The following is a 21,674-nucleotide window of genomic DNA, read 5'->3' as shown; positions in this document are numbered from 1 at the left end:
ATTACAACTCTCTCCACTCGAACAAACATTAAAATGGATGCGGTCAAGATATGTATGGGAATGCTGCAATAATCATCATCATCATCATCATCATATTTAATATTTCTAAGGCGCAAATTAACATGTGAATATGATCAAATGCGCCTAACAAACCATATGAGTAATATAAATTAAACGATATGCTATGAATAGTGTGATTAATTTAAAACTAATTATTTACAATAATTATGTACATTAGGCTAAGGTAACGAGCTAAAAGGGGGCCTTTGCTATGATAAACCGAACCGAGGCTATGTTATAATTAACTAAGGCGAGCCTTTGTTAATGACTTGTAACAAAGGATCTAATATTAGGTTTATAATATCTTGGAAAAAAATTCATTCATGCTTCAGAAACCAGCATGAGGTCCTGTTGTGACTTAAATCCAGACACTGTAGGCCGTGATATTGCTCAGTGGTGGTTATTGTACTGTAGGTCAAGTGTGTTTCCCTCTCAATTTTGAAACTTGTTGCCAAATCACGTTCCATTCTCCGTACTTGACCAATGAAAATCAGGAATCTTGTGTGTGAGCGTGTGTGTGTCGGGGGGGGGGGGGGGCGGGGTGGTTTAGTGAGCAACTTTGTTTCTGTGAGATACCCACATAATAACTTGTCAGATTTACTTGTGCTCACTTTGTTTATTACTAGGACGTTTTATGCCTCAACTGACTCATCCCTAGGCCTTTCAAAACATTGTAAGATACGTATATCATCAAAGGTTAATATCCTCTAAAGGCGAAAGATCGAGCTTGGTACTAATACGTAATCTTCTGAACTGTGTGGAGGTGCAGTGGCCTCATGGTTATTGCACTTGCCCTCCGCATTGAGCGGTCCGCGTTAGAGCCCTGGGTGGGGACTCTATGTTGTGTTCTTGGGCAAGACACTACTCTCACAGTGTCTCTCTCTACCCAGGCGTATAAATGGGTACTGGTGAACTTAATGCTGGGCTTAAACCTGCAATGGACTAGCATCCTGACCATGGGGGAGTAGAAACACTCCTAGTTGCTTCATCGTACAGTAATCGGGATAAGCACCGGCCTGAAGTAAGGATATTGATGTTGTCATGGCTACAGACATAGCAGTTGGACATGTCAACATCGTTGGTGTTGAATTTGACATTTTCAACACTTGGAAGCAACTAAACTTTATCTTTGCGTTTCTTTAAAATGGTCCTTATATTAATTTAAATATTTTCTATTACATTTTCCCGACCTCAGTAAAGGTGACCACAGTTTTTCGCTGTTTTTAAAATGAATTTAAAAAATGATGAAGATGTCTTAGTTTTGGGGTTTTAATCAATATCCATATAATAAACATGCACGTGACCGCTTGGGGATACGAGCTTTATCTCGTGAAATAAACCGCACTCGAAGACAAAATTCGTTTCCCCGGGCGTAAGATAGCTCAGAGGTCCAATTACTATAATCAGCCAATCAGATTGCTCCATTCGCGATCCAATATTCTCAAACTATTGAACCGGGCACTGTCCGGAATAATCTCGCACGATCAGTCTTGATGATTTTTCTGGTAGTTTTATGGCTTTCCTTTTTCTTCCAACTCTTTTTCCCTTCTGTTTTGTTGAGCATCAGATGTGAGTATACGCCTTGTTGGCAGTCGCAATCAGAATTGCGCTCATGAAGGTATGCGATGCTTTTCTCCCCAGTTCTTGATCGTGGCTTCTTGTATTTTTTTTTTCTTAACATTATCAGTCATGTGATAAATCTCTAATCCTGAGCCAATCTTCCTCGGGACCGTGATAGAAGAATATCGGCCCTCGGTCTTTTTTGGACAGACCTCGCAGCGCTCGGTCCCTACAATGAAGACCTCGGGCTGATATTTTCCCCGGGCGTACGGCCTTCGCGCTTGTTTAATAAGAGATGGTTAATAAGAGATAAAAAAATCCCCATTAATCCGCAAAGCTATTAAAGTACGGGAATTCCCAAGTATCTCCTCCAAATATCCCTTTAAAGTGCAACGTGGAGAGCGCTATCTACTCGTGTGTTCAGCAATAATTTCCAAAAAACTGTCCGGAAATGCCAGAATTCCCAACTCTCTCTGTGGTAATATATCGCCGGCCTTCCACTGTGTTGTTGTTGTTTTTGTTGCTTGTTTTGTCTATTTTATATATCTCTCTGTGTGTGAGTATTCTATTGTAGATTGAGAGCAGCCTTTTTTTCTTTTGTGTTGCCTCACACAAACACGTTGATTAGGATGTGAAATCACCAATATAGTATAGCTTACTTGTATATTCCCTTTTGACAATAATTCCATTGTGACCTAACTTTATTTTATTTTATTTTATCTTATTTTCTATATATACATGAATCTTTTTAAGTAGGGAAAACAACGCGAAGCGATGTTAAAATCGAAGCCGGTGGACAAAGCAGCAAAGCGCGAGTCAAGAGAATCGAAAGCGCGGGAAAACCCACCCCAGAGTTCTCCACCTCCCCTGTCAGAGAGCTGTGGCTCGGAGGGCTTCAGACACGGTCTTTCACGGCACGAGCACGATCTGAGGGAAAGTGGACATTTGCTTAAAGTCTTCTAGCGACTTAATAATCCTTACCATTTTTAATATTTACAGTTGACTGAAATGCTTTTTTTTAGGTAAACGGTTGGCACTAGTGGTTTGCTAACCTCAATTACTGACCCTAAGACAACACTTCGGGTCTAGTAGATTCTCGTAGGTATAATTTCAAAAACATGGACTCATAAATAAAAAAACACTGACGAAAAATGTTCGTGAACTTTACACGGCAACTCCACATTTACTTGTAATAGCCCAGGAAAACCGAAAGAATTTAAGGGAGATATATTGCTTTTCGTGCTTTCCTCATTAGCAGAGTAAGCATGCAAGAGAGCCGTACAGTATGTCTTCGTATAAGCTGCGACATTTACATGAAGTAACTCAGTTACAAACAGGTAACTATGTGTTAAATATTCAGCGACATCCCAAGATATTACTTTTGAAACCTAAACAGTTACGTCAAAGCTGCCGACGTTTGCACTGCTGCCGGGTGGACAGAGTCTTGTGTATCCTTATAAACTTGTGATACAACTAGATTCAAAATATAATTTCTCCAGTCGTGATCGACGCAGAATGGAACCAACGGGCCACTAAAACCTCGATTGACGAGGGTTCGCTGCGTCCATTCACAGATTACTTTCTGGTGCACCGGCGTAAATATTTGGAAGCCTGCTGGGCATTCTGGGAACATTCAAGCTGTCTCGTGCCCGGGCTCCGTCCTTCATGTCCATTTTCCTTCGATTGTCAGTGTTGTTAATAGTTTTGGTCTCGGATCCTTGGTCTGAGAGGGGCCTGGGATTGACTCGAGTCACCACGGTTGGTTTGTCCATCTGCTCTCCCACACTCCCCATTGACTGCAAAAGAGATATCAAAGGCTGTATGCTAATAATTGTAGTACAACCTACCAGTAACTGAATGAAGAAGGAAGTCACAATTCATTTAAAAGTCAAATGCAACGAAATTTGGGCAATCTTTCTTTTGACAAAAAACCTTTGCTAAAAAACAAACCAGTTATACCAATATGAAGAAGAATCAGTCTCGTGCGAACTGTGGCCCTCATGACGCGGAAATCCGACAAAAGATAATTAAATTCCAGTGTAAGGTCATGATAAACGAAAGAGGAATAGTCAAGATTTGAGACGATGAGACGCGTGGTTACACTGATTGTATGTATTTTCTTTGCGTTTTGATTGGTTCATTGCGTTTTTTACTTTTGTTATTAAGATCCGCAGATTTGATTTCGAGTGATAAGCTGGATTTTGGTTTTGATACATCAAAAAAAAATCCTTATATTTTACTGATACAGGACGACTTCTTCTGTGGACTTAAATGGAGTATCATAAAGACTAAGCCATCATCTCACCCCGCTGTTGTTGACTTGTTCCTTCAGGTTGTTGTATCTTCTTTCTACCATCAGAAACACTATTGACACAACGATTCCTCCTGCTAACACAATGAACACACCAGACATGTGATCCAATGAGATGCTCATAGGCGTGCTGCTAACCTTTGCTTTGGGGTCTGGACACTCACTGCGATGATCCCACCATTTCTCTCGGAGCTTCTCCACGACACCTTCCTCGCGCAGCTAAGAAATGAACGATGATCAGATCAGTTTTCTTCCTCGATATGCGCAACCTGGAACATTATTTTCAACCAATCACTTGAAAAACACATATTATCTTACGTGCGTGTTTATGAACCGAGACGGAGTCGAGGTCTATAAACAAGCAAGAAAAGAACGAGAATAAATACCCCGCCATCTTCAACGAACAAGCTTGGTGAATGTATGGGATAAAGAACACCCAAAAATGTTCTCATCTTTCAAGGTACAGTGCACAATACCGAGCGGCCAAGATAGCTCCATTTTGCCTGCTGACAGCAAAGTATTTGATTCATCTGGCACGCTCACAGACCTAGCCATATAAGAAAGTCTTTTAAAATTACCTTAAGTATTGCGACGGAAAATTGATTGGTCAGTTCCGAATTTCGTTGCAGTGCAATGCCATAACTCTTAGCCTCAAGCAAATTCTCCAGCATCATGGTATTACAGGGATTTCGACTGTTGTAATAGTCGAGGTACGGCCCGTCGGTTAAGTAAGCAAAGCCACCCTGTCTCACTTTCTCCACGCCCTCTTTTGTCGAGTTGACAAACGTGTTGCCGGTCCTCATCGTATGAAACATGGTTTGATAGGTCCCCACCTGTGACTGGCTGAAGAAAGTGTACAGCGAACCTCCGTTTAACACTCCATATTTAATTTCTTTTTGTTTGGCCAAGTCTTCCAGAGAGTTGATGCTGCTTTTTGTGTTTTTGGCTGGAAGTAAATAATATCAACAAATTCAATCCAAATTTATTTCTCACCTTTTCTGTTAGGGTCAGACTTTAATTCCAGGAGAAGTTGACCTAATCGTCAATGTTGGGAATCCTGAATCGGGAAGGATGTTTGTTTTGGTTCGCAAATTTCCGTCCTCGTGTATCACGTTCTTGAATTTATTATAAGACAACAAACAAGTCATTTAACTACCTGTGAAATAGGCCGCCAAGTTAGCAGTGTAAGTAGAAATCAAAATCAATGTGAAAAACCAGAATGCTCCACCCAGCATCCTTCCAGAGGCAGACCTTGGAGTGTTGTCAGCACCTTGCTGCAGAATAGAGCCTGCCGCGAACCACAGACTGTTGAACAGGTTGAGTTCGTCACCATCCCCTTCGCCAGTTCTGGCGGCTGTCGCCCGGTAGCCACTGGGACTGAAGTGGTCCAAGCAGAAGATGAGGAACGTGATGGCTATTACCTGGCAGTGGGAAGAGAAGATGCGAAGTGAAAGATATAAGAGCTATTTCTCAAATGCAATTTTCAATACTGGTGAAACATCAACGGCACAACCTCTGAATGGAACAGGAAAATGGCATTTTCATCTGTGCCTTCACTAAACTTGTGACACAAGTATACTTACAACGGCAATGGTGGAAAGCCAAACATCTCTTTCAAAAGGCTGCAAAAATACAAACAGGTTGACGTCTTCTTTCTTTGGCTTCTGCATCAACAAGCTGACTTTAAAGTCCATGAAGGGCTTGCTAAAGTCGACATACAGTTCTCTTGCAGCTGAAATAGTTATTGCTCCTATGGCTACGTCTGCTTTCTGAAATTACCATAATATAAAATAAAACCTTAATTATAACAAGACAGTGTTAGTCAAGGAAAATTTCGAACTTAGGTAGGTGTCCCATCTTGCTGGAGCTTGACCTTTTTTGCGTAGTAGCCCCTATTACTATTTCCATTACTTCATGCATTCAGCACTTTTTAGATCGCCCTTCCCGGAGTCCATTTAAACCCCTCGGTGGAGGAAGGCACTGTGAGGGTAAAATATCCCTGAATAGCCAAGAGCAGCTCAGGAATTTGCAGCATGTATTTCCTGAAGATGCTATGTTTAGTTCATTCAGTATACCAATCTAGAGATTATGTATTGACACGAGAGGTGTTAAGTAGACTGATGATACTCCGCTGTAAAATTTTGATTGCACGTGCGATATCGTCACACAGTCGGAAAAATCAACGTTGAAGAGTCGGGAGGTGTTTTCTAAGCGCGACGTAACGACCCTGGCCATTCAAAAGCGATTGACGAGAGGTATATGTCATATAATTTGTAATCCCATCAGTTAGCTCAAACCTTGTTCACGATATATTCTATGAGTCCGTTCCAGTTTCCAGCTGCGTCCTTGGAACCCATTTTTCCATCTTTGGAAGTTGTGAGGGTGTAACTGAAACCCATCCTCTCTTTTATTTTCTCAAGAAGGTCGATACTGAATCCTTCGTATTGTGGTTTGCCTTCTGTGTGGTTCGCTATCTTCACACAAAATGGTGAGTCCTACAAAACAATCAATTTCTTAGACAGCGTTTTCAAATTTTTTGCTAAATGATCAAGTGAAAACAAACGGTTCAGTGTCGAAGGGATTGCTGTGGTTTTGAAATTGAATAGGCCGGTACCATTTCCGAGTTGTCTTTTCCCTCTGTTTCAAAACGTGTCTTCGTGCGAAACCATTCATATTATTTTCGGAATTATTTTTTTGCAGGGTGACGCCACATGTTCAGACTGAAGGCTCAAGCTAGCAAAATCTCGCTATCGATCGATGGCGTAAATAGACCATTTCCGAGTTGCATTTTGCCTAACGAGTCTTTGTGCAAAACCATTCATATGAAAATGAGTTCCGCCTATAGGTTCATTTTCATGCAAATCAAACCTATTTTCCTCGATTTTCCAGGGAAACTCGTTTTAAAACAGAGGAACCAGGTAACTCGGAAAATGGTCTATTGCTTGTTATTGTGTCACTTTATTTACAAGGTCCCTCTAGTTTAAGTTTCCAAGGTGCCCATCCTTGTACAAGACCATGCAGTAATTCATCCTTGTTTGAAACTGAGTTCGTCTGCCTGATGTAAGGTTATTAATCCCAAAACTTCGTGATTTTGTATACCTTATATTTCCTTTAACAAATTGACGTCAGTTTTTCATGCGTCTGTCCTGTTATTGATCATGAATTTCGTCATAGCATTGTCAAAATAGCTGTGGATCCACGAGGCGATAGCCGAGTGGATCGGCAGAATACTTTGACAATGTTATGACGAAATTCATTGTCAATAACAAGGCAGACGCATTAAAAACTGACATCAATTTGTTTTTTGCGATAATAAATTGTCAAATTGCCCGCTCTCGCTCGTTGACGCATCGCATAAATTATAAATTTATGTGTCTGTTCGCTTATTGACAATAAAAATTAGCCAATGAGCGCGCGAGAATTTCTGCAGTTATCGGAAAATTATTATTTTACATTTGTCACTGAATCTGTCCTCGCTACAATCAATGCTGATTCTAACCTCGATAGTGACAATTTTTAGATGCTGTCCTTTCAAAGGCTTCTTCTTAGATTGCTTCCTTAAGCACTGTAACTCCTCCCAGAAATCCCCAGTCCAATCGATGGAGTCCTCCAAGCTGTTCAGTTGAACTGGCTTGTTCGCTGTTTTTTCGTTGTTTGCGCTCCAGTGACCAACCTACAATAATCCAGCACTGTAGCTTGTCACTTACTCTTTTTATATCTGAACGATACTGATTTATCCTGTAGATATTCCCTGCGTCGTGTTTTCACATTTCCGTGATGTGAAAACGCGATGGTTGTTTCTCAATGAATATTGTTTGTTTCAGATAATGAATAGAGTACAAAAGGGGCAACGAGGCTGCCTGCAGCCAGAAGGACGCAGGTAAAATAATAAGATGGGGGGGGGGGGGGGGGAAGGAGAGCGGGGTTCAATAGGCCCATTTACCAGATCCATCACTCAGAAACTACGTGTCTTAAATGGTAGAGATGCAAGACACGCTGACTAACGTCAATAGAGCCAGAACTTGCCAATCTGTCCCAGCGCTTATTATAGAACAGGGCCGTAACGAACCGAGTTCCTTGGCAGCGAACGGAGGCACTTGCCTCGGCAAAAATGTTGAATTTGTTTATTTGCTTCAAGTTTCCATAAGTGGTTATGTTCAATAGAAAATAATCATTTGTCTGTTCTGAAATTCCGTTGGTAAGCCGTGAATTTGAAACTGGCTACGGCTATTCAGTCTAAATCTACTTCTGAATCCCACTACGAAAGCCGTTCTCATATTGACTTCGCTATTAACTTTCAATACTTTTGTTGATAGTGGGGTAGCTTAGCAGTGTGTGGTTTTCTTAAAACAAAATGGCGGGCAGTTCTTCGTTTCCGAAGTGTCGACTTTGTTTTCGAAGTGTCGACTTCGTTTCCGAAGTGTCTGTGAAGTGGATTTAGATTAAGTTTTGAACGGCTAGAAGATTTGTACTAAAACAATTAGATAATTCACTCTCGATTACTATGCGAGATAGTTAAAGAGGGCTGCGCACTCCTCAACTATTACGCACAGCAATCGAAAGCGAATAATCTAATTGTTAAACAGAACCACAAAACAGCAAATACATTAGTAGATACAAAATGCGGATAATCTAATACAGGTAATAACAATAGGTGTCCATGAAAACTGGATCATAGAATAATGCAGTCGAAGAGTTTTTATTAGGTAAAGTCTGCATACAAGCCAAGTGGCTCACCAGGCCAGAGCTTATCCCGGTTTCCTTAGCATGAAGCGACTCGAAGTATTTCTACTCCCCCCTGGATGGGATGCTAGTCCATCGCAGGGTTACCCCTGGCATTAACTTCGCCGATAGCCATTTATACACCTGGGTGAAGAGAGGCACTGTGAGAGTAAAGTGTCTTGCCCGAGAACACAACACAATGTCCCCCGCCAGGACTCGAACCCGGACCGCTCGATCCGGAGACAAGTGCACTAACCATGAGGCCAATGCGCCTCCACAGCACAAGAGTGTTTATTGGTTTAGCCATAATGGTATATGAGCCGATATACTATGCTCTACAAACAGGGCAAGCGTACGAGTAATTTTTTGGGGATCTTTTATTTTTATTTTAGTGTAGGTTTCTATACTTTGGGGGAGTTTTTAATAAAGCAACTATTCCCTCGCGCTTTTTGGACATGAGACGATTATACCTTACTCGACGCTACGCGCATCGTTGGCTATCTATCATCTCATATACAATATGCTTATATCTCTCAGTTAGTACGTGCGCTGTGATTGATCAATTTAGCAGGCCGTATTCTCCTGTACGGCCCGCTAAATGTTAAAGTTGGTTTTGTTGCCAAACTGTTCCGTGATTTATCGCCAAGTGCTCTTAACGTTTATTGCAAGTAAAAGTTCAAAACTTTCTTTTACTCTAAATTGTGTATTAAAGCGTGCTAACGACTTAAAATCGACTTCAAATTGATTTGTTTTGCTTTCGAGGTGCGTCAGAAATTTGAAGTCGTTCCGCGTGAATAGAAATCGTTCCCGAACCTGTCAGGCACGTAGTGGAAATATAATAAATATTTTACTAACCTCTTCTTCGAAGTCCTCACTGGACTTCGATTTACGTCCGTATTGGACTTCGATTTATGGCCCATATAAATCGAAGGGGGAAAAACGAGGATCCGTAACTTACAGTACGGACTTCGAGTTCGGTTAGTGAGAGGTATGTAGATTCCAACAGCCCTTAAAGACTTACATTCACTAACACAGGTTTTGTATTGCCATTTTTCTCTTGTTCCTGAACGTTCATGATATCCAGTCTCTCCACCTGCCGGCTTTGTGTCTTGTTATCAAAGGCTACTATTCCTGAAACACCGTTAAACTTAACCTAAAAACAAATTAGTACCTGTGAAATCCCTATGCTATGCCACGACCCGACCATATCATGTGAAGCTGTATATACGACACATGTGAATGAGTCAGTTCGTGGTGGATAAAATATTTATGATGTGACTTAGGGGTGTATCATTTTACTTTTGAGAGAGGGGTGGGTGATTTTGCAAAATATCCTCTAAGTATACTTGTACCAAAAACTAATGCATACACTCATCCACTGTACTGGCGAATAAAAGTTCACGCACGTTCAGAGAGCTCTAAAAGAAGCATAATACATGGAGATAAAAAGAGATTATTTGCTAGGCAAATAGAATTTTTATGTCTTTCTTCCCAGGAAATTTGGTTTATTTTAATGGTGCAATATTGAAGGCACGTGTGTTGATTCTTGTGCAACAGTAATTGTTATGTAAAGCATACCACACGTGCGGGGGCCTGGACAAGGGGGTTTGTTTTCTTCATTGTATTGAACCCCCCGCTCGTGATGTCAGGACTCGTGGCCTGGTTACAATGCATCGGTCATTCATTCATTCATTCTTGCTTCTCGCCGGATGACACGTTCGTTTTCAGGTCCCACCTCCTCCCCTTGTCCTGTCCGCTTTGTTTCGTTGTGTTATCTTTTAGGATAGTTTAGTAGGCGTTTTTGTGCCCTCACCTTTACTGGGGCTCAACACAATTTCTATAGCCAATTGTTTTTGTAATTAATTCCAAAAATTTGTATGGTTAAATCGGCTTTGGGTCTTTGCCCTTAGCCATTTTACTCCATCTGGAATTGCCTGTCTTCATTTTAGTGCCCAGTAAACGAGCGCAGTTATGCAGCCCACTAGATTTTTAGTCCCTAGGCTGGGAAGGGAGGAAAGCCATAAATATCATACATGCACATGTCCGGGAAAGATTTCCTAGTACATAAAAGGGTTAAAAAAAAGACGTAACCCAAATCACCCCCTACCCCTCCCCTTCAAAAGTCAAATGGTTCACCCCCTTTTCAATTCCCGCTATTGACGCCAATTCTTTATGGGACACTATCACTGCATGTTGCTCCATTTTTGTTCAAAACAGTGCTAAAATTATGACTGACTGCCTTGGCTCCGAAAACACTAAGACCAAGAATATTAAGAGGAAAACGCGACAATAGAATTTGAAAACGTTTGTCAGAAGTTAGAAAATTTAACATCACAGCCTTTATATGTATTCATAACCCCTTTAATAACTTCAGGGGACCTATGCAGCACTTTGCGAAAAAAAATAAACGAAACAATTTTAAAATGTCTTTTTGGGAGGTTTTCATGCAGGGCACCACGTTTTCTCTCAAACGCTTCAAACCACTGTTCTTGGTAATCTAGAGTGTTTTTAGAGCTCCGTAAGTTAATTTTAGGCTGCGCTAAAATTAAGTGTTTGTCTATTTTGCAAAAACAGTTAGGTCTCATTGTCATAGATGACCTTTTTCCGGTACCCAAAACGACATTTTATCACTCCGAAAACAACCGGCATTAAATTTCTCATACACGAACGCTCGAGGTGACAATTCTCTTAAGAAAATCAGAGGGGATTAAGGACCTTCCGAACGGATATGTTTGGCCAGGTGTTTAATTTGAACTTCTTGGAGTCATGCAGGTGATAAAAAACAGAAACAAAAGAATAGCCTGCATTAGTGGGGCAGAGAGCGGAACGCGATACACGATTGCAGAGCGCGTCTGCAGGATGCAAAAGAATGGAGGAACGAACGACAGAACAAACCGTTTTTATCATTAGATTTAACTTACCTTTTCGTTTAAAATTTTAAGCAGTGCTTTTGCGCTTGACGTAGACCGCCTTCCAGGTTCAAAGCAATTCTTAATTCTTGATTTCAAGATCCTCTCGACGTTCGGCTGCTCAAAGGCTTCCTTCACTGCATAAAGAGTGTCGTTAACCAACGCGTACATGATCATGGGGACAAACTGATAACGTAAAATTAACACAAATTTAAGAGACTGTTTTCTAAAAAAATGTTTTTGTTAAATACTGTAGTCAGATTTGATTACTTTTGAAAGTGAAGAATGATCATCGCAGTAAATTTTCCAATTTAAGCAATTGGAAAGAAGAAGCCTGAAAAAATCAGGGCTTCAACGGGATTCGAACCCGTGACCTCCGCGATACCGGTGCGATGCTCTTGACTACCAACTGAGCTATGAAGCCACACATTGGGAGTGAGGTCAATTTATTGAGTTCATATCTTCCCGTGAGGAGTGAAATGACGTGAAGTTTATATGAAATAATTCATATATGAACTGCGGTTGTAGATGAAAGTGAAGAATGATCATCGCCGTAAATTTTCCAATTTAAGTTCATCTACAACCGCAGTTCATATATGAATTATTTCATATAAACTTCACATCATTTGATTACTTTTGTTCTGATTTTACGACAGTAGTTAAACATTACTAGCCCTCGCAGAAGCACTAGCAGTGTTGTTAACCTAATTAAGTTAGTAGTATTTTTAATCTTAATTCTGGTTTAAGTCTTAGTTGTAGTCTTAAGCTCTTAGCTTTTATTAATATACTGTATTTTAGGCTTTTAATTTATTTTTGACCTTTCTTTTTCAGAGGACTTTCCTGAAAACCACCACTAGGTGGTTGGAGGCTTCCTCTTAAAATATTCATTTATTATCATATATGATAGTCTTCGATTAAAAGGTTTATTTTTTTTTTTTCCAAACAAACAACAACATCAATAATGTTACTTATCTCCCTAAACGACAAATCCAAGTCACCTCAGATAATTTCTTTTTGTCGTGCTCGTATTTATTCTTCATTTCTTCTGCCTTTTTCGGATGCGTTAAGTTGACCTGGAGACCTACAAGTCCCTTAAAGAAAGTCTTTGATACATTTACATCCTGTACAACATAAGAGTAGGAAGAAACAAAATTACGGTCAGACCAGGAAACATCTGTTTAAATATTTTAAGTACCTTGTAAGGTACTTAAAATATTTACGGGCGGTGCTTCGTTATGTTTTGCATGTACACGGTTCTGGGCATGAAACAAGAGTTGTTCTCGTTGTAACTGTACGTCCTCTCAAGGTTTATTTTAGATTTTCTAAAAGTCCTTTCCAATAATTTCTACCTGGCCTGTTTGTTTTTACGTCGCTCACGCTCGCGACTTCGTCGCTCGAAGATTGCCCTCTCGCTTCGCTCGAGGAAGATAAAAGCAAAGGTCGACTTGTGGCAAGTCCAGGTTTGTTTTTGTTTATTGTTTTGGTCTTTTGTTTATTTGTTTTGTGTGTGTGCTTTTACCGTGGGAAGCACGCTTTATTTGTCGATTTATTTACAGTTTTTTTTTCTTTTTTACCGTTCGCAGCATGCTGTTATCAATGTAACATATCAAACACGAGAGACAGTGTTTCATCGGGATATCCAAACACCGAGAAGAGAGTTGAAAATACGAAGCGCAGTGGAGTATTTGTGACGAAATTCGAGGTGTTTGGATAGCCGATGAAACAGTACTGTCTCGAGTGTTTGATTTATCTCCTCAATCGAAACAAAAACCAAGGAGTAAACGGAGAAGTAAAATCGTCAAAATCTAAGCTAATTGAGACCGGGTATCCAAACCTCCTTCACGGTCGTGATTTTCCTTGTCTTAACTTGGTTAATCATCGATGAGTTTGAGAACATGTAAATCCACAGCAGGCAGTTAATCTGTCCATGCCTTTTCAATACTCTTGAGAATTCTTGCTTTTAAATTTTCAAAGTCACGTGTTTATGAAGGAATAATTTTTAAAACAAAAGAACAATTCCGTAGAGAATATCACGTGGTCTGTAATGAAAAACAAACCGCCCAGGCTAAAGAGGTCTATATTCAGTTTGATCAAAAACTGAAGCGCCCATAACTAGGCACGTCGTGTGAAATATGATAGCCCTATAGCCCTATAGGCTAAACCGCCCAATAACTGCATAAAGACGGGCGATAAAAAAATTACGGCTTTCTTGCCATCTTGCCATACCATCCAGTAATGTGCACAACGTGTGCTTCTTGGCTAACAGAAAAAATATCAGTTTTCTCCCATTTTGACAATTTACTGTTCTACTGTTGATATCCTTCATTATATTTCAAGTTCATGAAGACTAACTTACACCAGACTCATTTTTCAAGATTGTTCAAGTAATTACGTGCGTTAATAGCAAGGAGGTAATGTGGCTGAGTGGCCAGGGCGCCGAACTTGAAATACCGAGGTCGCGTGTCCAAGTCCCGCTCTGACCGCTGAGCTGGAATTGTTTCTCGGTAGACCCTGGTTCAACTCCTAGGTCATGTTTGCACATAGCCAACTGGTCTGCCTCCCGCCAGTTGGGATTTTTACGACTGTCATGCTTAGTAGATATATCTGTTTCTTTCAGTTTAAGTAGCATGCCCGTAAACTAACTAGGTGTAGCTGAGCGCATTGACTACATTAACAACATCATTTGAACAGTTTATACCACGTTGAAGGTAAACCATCTTGAATCTTTGTTCATAGCTCCAAGTTGAAGTGACTGAGACAGAAAGGGAGCATTTACTCACATTATTGATAGACTAAGAGAAAAATTACTTTAAATCAAATTAATCCAAATAAATACTAACGACCTTTGATCAATTATAAGTATAGAGTATAGAATGACGGGAAGATTTGCCGTAAATGGTATGGTCCGTTATGAATTTAGACTTACTTTGTACAGACGAATTATTGATAAGTAAGTCTGTTGAGTATTTTTAATTTTAGGAAAAAGTGTAACAATATTAATTGTCCTTGAATATGACAATTTGCATTCTGAGTTTTGGTCATTTTGAATCCTATGACGTCACATGTTTTCCTCCGTTTGTTGCGTCATAGAATCCAAAATACAGCTCGATATACATTCTAAATCCGACAGAAAATGGCTGAAGAATAGTAATTCTATACTATTTCCAAGACTTCCTTCCTATTTCCTTATTATGGCGGTATTACTATTCTCCCTTTCTTTTTTTTTTTTTAAGTTTCCTATAACATGACGCCTGAAGGACAAATACTACCTTTTCCAGGATGGTAGCCAGATTTTCAGGTCTACAAATGACCAAAACGTATTTTGCTCTAACTTTGGGCAGAACTTTAAGTGCGCGTTGTAATTTGTCCTTGTCTTTCATTTCTAATTCCGGAATAGGGTCGACTTTGAATTTCTCCATTTCACGGGCAATGGAATACACTTTTGTTGCTATCGTGGAGTATTCATCTGAAAAACAATTTGAACACAATGCACAATACTTTAGTCGACAACAATGATAATGTTTGATTGTAACAATATGCGATTCTGATAACCTCACTGCACGACTTTGGCTGCTGTTTTTACTATTCTGCTAGCGTTTGTGGGTACAGCAGTTATGTATTTTTACTGATATTTATATTTCAATCTTTTTAATACAGATCATCCACATTGCAATCAGTCATAACGAGCGAACAGTAAAATCAGGCCTGCACGAGTCTGAAGTTTCTGAAGCTTTTCAGTGAGATTTTGTTACAGTTTCCCCATGAAACATTGCATGATAAGAGATATTTAACGTTTACTGCTACCTTCAAACAAAATGGCCACTTTTTCCCTCGGAGTGTTTTCTTTGCCAATGCAGAACTTCAGCAGGTCCACTATGGCGCGCGCGTACGTTTCGTAAGATGGCAGCGCTGAATAAAAGAACTCGTTTGACAAGTCTTGTATAACGGGCTTGAAGCTTAGTAATGGAACGTTGAGCACCTCGGCAAATGCAAAGGTATAATGATCTCCAAACGACAAGTCAAAGATTACTATGGCACATGACATCCTCCTCAGGTTCTCTATAAGCAGGAGTAAAAAAACATTGATCAGTCTTGCTTCTAATGAGTTGTTGCGGACATCGCATCGGTAATGTATATTAGCCGACTCTACCAACACCACCACCACCACCGCCACCGCAACCACCGCAACCACCGCCGCCGCCGCCGCCGCCACCGCCACCGCCACCGCCGCCGCCACTGCCGCCGCCACCGCTTCCGCCACCGCCGCCGCCACCGCCGCCACCGCCGCCGCCGCCGCCACCGCCACTGCCACTGCCACTGCCACTGCCACTACCGCTACTGCTACCGCTGCCACTACCGCTACCACTGCCACTGCCACTGCCACTGCCACTGCCACTACCACTACCACTACCACTACCACTGCCACTGCCACTGCCACTACCGCTACCGCTACCGCTACCACTGCCACTGCCACTACCACTGCCACTACACTACCAGTACCACTACCACTACTACGACTACGACTACCACGAGTACTATGAGTACTACTATTACTACTGCTACTGCTGCTGCTGCTGCTACTACTACTATTACTACTACTACTGCTGCTGCTGACTTAGGGTTTTTTGTGAAAAAGGCTCACTGAAAGACTGCCTGACTTACTGATGGACTGACTGACTGGTTGATCGATCGAACGACCGAACCACTGAAAGACAGACAGACAGACAGACAAACGGACGGACGGACGGACGAACGGACTGGCTGGCCGACTGACGGACCGACCGAGTTACCGAATAACTGACCAACCAACTAAAAGAAAGATGGACAGATAGGCAAACAGACTGAGTGGCTGAATAACAGCGTGACTGACCAGCTGTTTGGCTTATTAAGCTGACGTACCGCCTGGCACACTAATAGACTGACTGACTGACTGGTTGATCGATCGATTGACCGAACCACTGAAAGACAAACAGACAGAAAGACATGCAGACAGACGGAATGATTGATTCACTGACTGACTGACTGACTGACTGACTGACTGACTTACCAACTGGCTGGTTCGTTGGCTGACTGATTAACTGACTGACTGATTGACTGACTGACTGATTGACTGACTGACTGGTTGACTGACTGACTTACTGACGGACGGACGGACGAAGGGACGGACTGACTGACTGACAGACGGACGGACGGGCGGACGGACGGACGGACTGACCGACTGACTGACTCACTGACGGACGGACGGACGGACGGACGGAATGACTGACTGACTAACTGACTGACCTAATGACGGAAGGACGGACTGACAGACTGACTGACTGACTGATAAGAATATGAAAATAATTACCAATCAGTAGCAAGTCCTTTGCAGAATTAGCTTTGATTGATATTATGTCAATACTCAGGCGTCGTGAGTAAATAAGAGTCCTGTTGATAGAAGCAGCGCTGTCATTCAGCATTAAAGCGATAGATTCATCTTTGGGGTGATATACGACACCTGAAAGGCAATCAATTGTTGTAAGCTTTCTCCTTGGTAACACTAATCCTAGTAAGCTTTACAAGTTCTTTTGCCGGCAGCTGGCGTGGAAAATAAAGTATTCCCTAATTATCTCAATATTGAATGTTAAAAAAAAAAACCTTTTATAGAAGATGAGATCGTGATTAAACTGAAAACTGCATGAAAAACTACCATTGTGCAAGATACTGTAAAATATTACTTCCGAATGAGAAGGAGAATGTGATTTTTGTGTTAAATTTCCTTACCTATTGCCCCTCGACGATCGGAAAGGTCCACGCGCTGTATGAAATTAGCCAATATCGGGCATATAAAAAGAATGAAAGTGGTCGCACGCATTTGCAGAATTGAGTTGTAATCCTTGTGTACTGAAAAGGAGGACCGGTTGTAGCGAAAATCAAACGTTTTTCCGGTGTAGATGTATTCCCTCGGTGTGGTTGAATTTGGCGTATTTCACCAAGCATGTGTAATTTTAAATGCTTATTTAGTGAATAATTCAATACTAAAGCAAGTCGGTAATAAATGTTTCAAAAGATTAAATACTAATACCATATTTTTGCACCATTTTATTGAAAAAACGGCAAATATTAAGAAGTAGAATTAAAGTTAAGCCTTTGGGTATAAATTATTATAAAATTACGTGACATTATCCAGGATTGTCAAACAAAAACAACATTTGATAATGTAAATGCATATTTTTGTTTTGCTGTGGTTTCTGCTCAACCTAGAAAAATCCAACTCCTAGGTCTTAATTAAATTTAAGAAGCATTCTTTGATATTTAATGAAAAACGCTGCGAACAAAATGATCAATAATTAATTTGACATAACTAAACTAAAATAAAACGAGACATTTCTTTAAGCGTATTCTGTTTTGTTAAATAATTCTGAAGCTAAGAAGGAATGTTGAAAGAAAATCTCCTTTTTTCTGACCTCAACGAAAACACGCCTTCCATTTTCAGCTTAATTAGACCAAATGAAATTTTTATGCACAAAAGGAAAACCTTTATAATTAAATATGGGGTGAATTTTTAAGCCAAAACCGCCAGCAAAATATTTAACTTAACTCAATCTAAAATTTAAATCTTTATTACACATAATATTTCCAGATTACCTCGATAATGTTTACTGTTTTTCTGACATACCTTTGCACGAAAAAGCCTGGGCCAGTAGTTCCTTGACAGTTCGACGAAAACAACAAAAGATATTTTGGTGCCTCGACATTGCATGCGACCATGTCATTCAACATTTCTTTTTTGTTTTGGATGCGAAACTACATAAAGATGCAAATTTAAAAGAAGCAGGTAATGAACTAGGCTATTTTCAGCGTCAACAAATGCGCTCAAGTCCTTTCAGTAGTATTGAATCACTTTTAACAGTGATTAGATGAACATCACGAAAGTCCATCTTGTGCCAGTTCTCAATGGAATAAAGAAACCAAAGGATCCATGGCGATATATAATATTTTTCTCAAAGTATTTAATACATTATTTGTACTATCTATTACTAGGGAGTATTCTTTGAAAACAAAAATATCGTTTTGCACTGCCCCAAATGATACAGTTATTTTGGTCAGAAAATGAATCATAACTTACAGACTTCTCATGTTGGTCTTTTCAGGTATCGGTTTGTCCTCTTGTCTCAAATTGGGTATGGTTTAAAGAAAGGCAAGAGAATTTATTTACGTCAACGTATATTTATCCCTTCTTATCGGTCCATTTTATCTTAGTGGTTGCATAAAAAATATACATATTATTCCATACTAAAAAGTTGGGTTTATGATCTCGACGCCAAACCTGACTGGTGTAGCATCAATTTGCTTTCAGTTTTTTTACGTTTCAATGAGGTTATCTGAAAAACGTTCTATCAACCATTTTTGACATCGAATAATCTCAAAAAGCATTGAAAAACACGTTTAGAACGGCTTTTAATCGACTTTGATAAAAATCAAAACCAAAATAATCACTCTGACCAATGACAAAGGACGCAGACAATTCATTGAATCAATAAACACTCGGAGCAAACACGTGTAGCTGATGCGAAGCGTCGGAAAACGTGCGTCGTCAAATCAAATTTTACTTCTGATTGGATCAAAACTTGGCTGGAAGTTTTTGAGCCAATCACTTGACAAATGCGAATCACTTTCGACACTCGAGCGAAAACTGCTCTTTGGAAGAGAAGTTAAAGCCTTGTTCACCTCTTGATCCTGGATTAGTGTTAGTCATATAGGTTTTCGGGTAACAAAGTACAATTCTAAAACGACTCGATTTGGTCTGAAATAGAGCAAGGATTTGGAGAACTGAGCGATACATCCCAACAGAAAAGTCATAGGACGGCTATCTTAGGATTACTTATATTTAAATGAACTGCAATCTATCATTAGGATGTAATTTTTTTATTGTTGTAATTCCGTACGTTTTGTTTGTTTGTTCGTTTGTTTGTTTTACAATGACTATCGATCAACGCAAGAAATTGACGTTTTGATGTCACCTTTAAGTTAGAAATAGAGATAATGGTAGGTTTTGTCTTTATATGTTTACATGAAATGACGAGGTGTGAATACTTTCATGCGTGGATTAAATAATGACAGTTAAAATAAATAGTCTAATGACAGTTAAAAGAAAATACGCATTAAAGAAGGAAATTAAAATTATATTGTCTGATCAATATGAGATGCTATTATTCGCAAGGTGTGGTTTTCACTACGACATAGACGCAAGGTGCCTGCACGGGTAGACTATAAGTAAGAAACCGAACAGACTTGACTTGTAATAGTACCCCGTGGGTACCCCGCGATAGTGTTTGAAGCGTCACGTGACTCTCTTGCCGTCTTTGTGTTTCTTTGCAATAGTTGTAAAACGATGCATGTCGAGAGCCAGCAAAACGAAATGTTTTGTAAAGCCGTGAAACCGTAGAAAAAGACGTTGTGTTACCACAGAACAGTGGTGCGTCGTCAAGATGTAACAAGATGTTTCCGTCAGCCAAACCTGCCTAGCGATTTATCGATATTGCCAGCATAGATTTGCTGTTGGCAGGAACAATTTCTTGGAATTAGAGGATTAAAATATACTTAAATATATGACATTTTTAAATGTTTTATAAGGCGGATTCTGCTCAAAGTTTAAAGGGGCTAGGTCACGCTGTTTTTGGTAATTTTGTTTAATTTTGTTAATTATGAGCTCTAAACGTCAAAATGGCAGAGCAAAAGCCTTAACTTCTGTTTTCGTGTACACTTCCAAGGTGAGAGGCGAGTTTTTGAGCCTTCTTATTTAAAGAGTGCTATTCGCGGCCCGACATTGTTCACGATAAACTCACCAAGGAAACTAACGCTGGACTGATAGCAGGTCCTTTCCGTAAGCCTCTTTTCCCAGACACATAACAATTGAGAATGATTTTCCAGCTGTGTAAGTGACATTTTGATATAAACTGATATAAATTTGAAAAAAGGTGGGCCGACGTTTTTCAAATTGACCCAAAAGCAATCCATTTTAATCCTCTCCAGTTTTGTCCATCCATGTCACTTCTTGGCTTTCCTGTGTTTTGTTTGAGATCTTCTATAGTTTTGAGCCGTTTTTGTGTTATTTTAATTAATTCTATGACCATTTGATCAGAGCTGAAATTGCCTAAAATTGCGAGACCTAGCCCCTTAAAGCAATAAGTGCAAACTTTATCTTCTAAAATCTCCTTAAAACACGATAACATTTGAAATACTTTTTTCTCAAGGATTCTCGAGAAAGTTGTATCAAACCTCGTAAAAATGCTTAAAGCGTGTGTTATTTTGTTTTCAGCTGACATTGAACGTACGTCCGATTTTATCAGAATACGTAAAACTTCAAAATAATCTTTCTCTCAAGGGGTCAGCTTGAGAACTAAAGTCTCGATAAGTTCTTCTTGATTCACAGTATTCAAAATGTTACCATGCCATGAGGGTTTTTTGGTAACTATATTTTTGTCTTTAATGCTCGAATGTTGAGCGGAAATCGTCTTCATTAGCCATTGTATAGAAGCTTGAAGCTGAAAGTAAAATGAAGTATAGATTTTTGTCCCTAGAATGGTCAGTGCATACTTCTATTACTTTAACATTTCTGTTTTCTTTAATCTCGAACTCATAATAAAATTTTTAATCAGTTTTGGTACAATTCGAACTAGCTTTACTTTAGATAACGATTTGGCATGTCGACTTAGTATTGCGCGGACTGAATCATTCATTTGAAAATTACAATTTTTTAAAAATTTTTTTTAATTATTCTACATAACTATACTTAAAACATTACTGTTCTTATTGCATTGCATTAATTTTTGTGATTACATCATTTCTACTTGTTGTTTACTATTTACAATAGTAACATACACTAATTTTTTTTGTCTTAAGGTATCTACACCTAGCTAAACTTCTCTGATTTCTGCTACAATTACGAAATGCTAAATAACAATTTAAGTTGATTTGTATTTCCTAATTACTACTACTTCTTTTTTTCTGAAAATTAAAAAGGCTGTTCCCTCAAAACTTCGAAAAAAGGAGAAAACGTTGCCATTTTGCAGACCACCTTAGGCCATTGTGCACAGACGTCAAAACAGAGCTCATTTCCTGTACATTGC

At 39.7% G+C, this 21,674-nt stretch overlaps 1 protein-coding gene across 1 annotated transcript; it reads right to left on the bottom strand.

Moving 5' to 3' along the window:
• Positions 1–906: 906 nt before the first annotated feature.
• Positions 907–17,502, bottom strand: LOC145463160 (glutamate receptor 2-like). The gene is made up of 15 exons (XM_081446883.1): positions 17,326–17,502; positions 16,910–17,059; positions 15,367–15,621; positions 14,832–15,028; positions 14,261–14,314; positions 12,561–12,683; positions 11,575–11,748; positions 9,675–9,806; positions 7,431–7,604; positions 6,229–6,426; positions 5,515–5,700; positions 5,088–5,352; positions 4,510–4,877; positions 3,926–4,150; positions 907–3,416 (listed from the first exon to the last, which is right to left on the bottom strand). Exons 1-15 carry the CDS (start codon positions 17,414–17,416, stop codon positions 3,189–3,191), a joined length of 2,820 nt encoding a protein of 939 aa, XP_081303009.1. The 5' UTR covers positions 17,417–17,502; the 3' UTR covers positions 907–3,188.
• Positions 17,503–21,674: the final 4,172 nt, after the last annotated feature.

The sequence above is a fragment of the Orbicella franksi genome, chromosome 12 (assembly GCF_964199315.1).
Source record: "Orbicella franksi chromosome 12, jaOrbFran1.1, whole genome shotgun sequence".
NCBI lineage: Eukaryota > Metazoa > Cnidaria > Anthozoa > Scleractinia > Merulinidae > Orbicella > Orbicella franksi.
Note: the sequence above shows the minus strand (reverse complement) of the source record. Positions and strands in the feature narration are given on the sequence as shown.

What these genes read in the sequence shown, in the direction of transcription:
- LOC145463160 (XM_081446883.1), bottom strand. Translation starts at nt 17,416, where the DNA reads ATGCGTGCGACCACTTTCATTCTTTTTATATGCCCGATATTGGCTAAT. An exon ending in TAGAATATATCGTGAACAAG is followed by an intron (nt 5,701 to 6,228) that starts GTTTGAGCTAAC and finishes TGGTAATTTCAG; the next exon opens with AAAGCAGACGTAGCCATAGG. An exon ending in TTTCCGTCGCAATACTTAAG is followed by an intron (nt 4,151 to 4,509) that starts GTAATTTTAAAA and finishes TTCATTTCTTAG; the next exon opens with CTGCGCGAGGAAGGTGTCGT.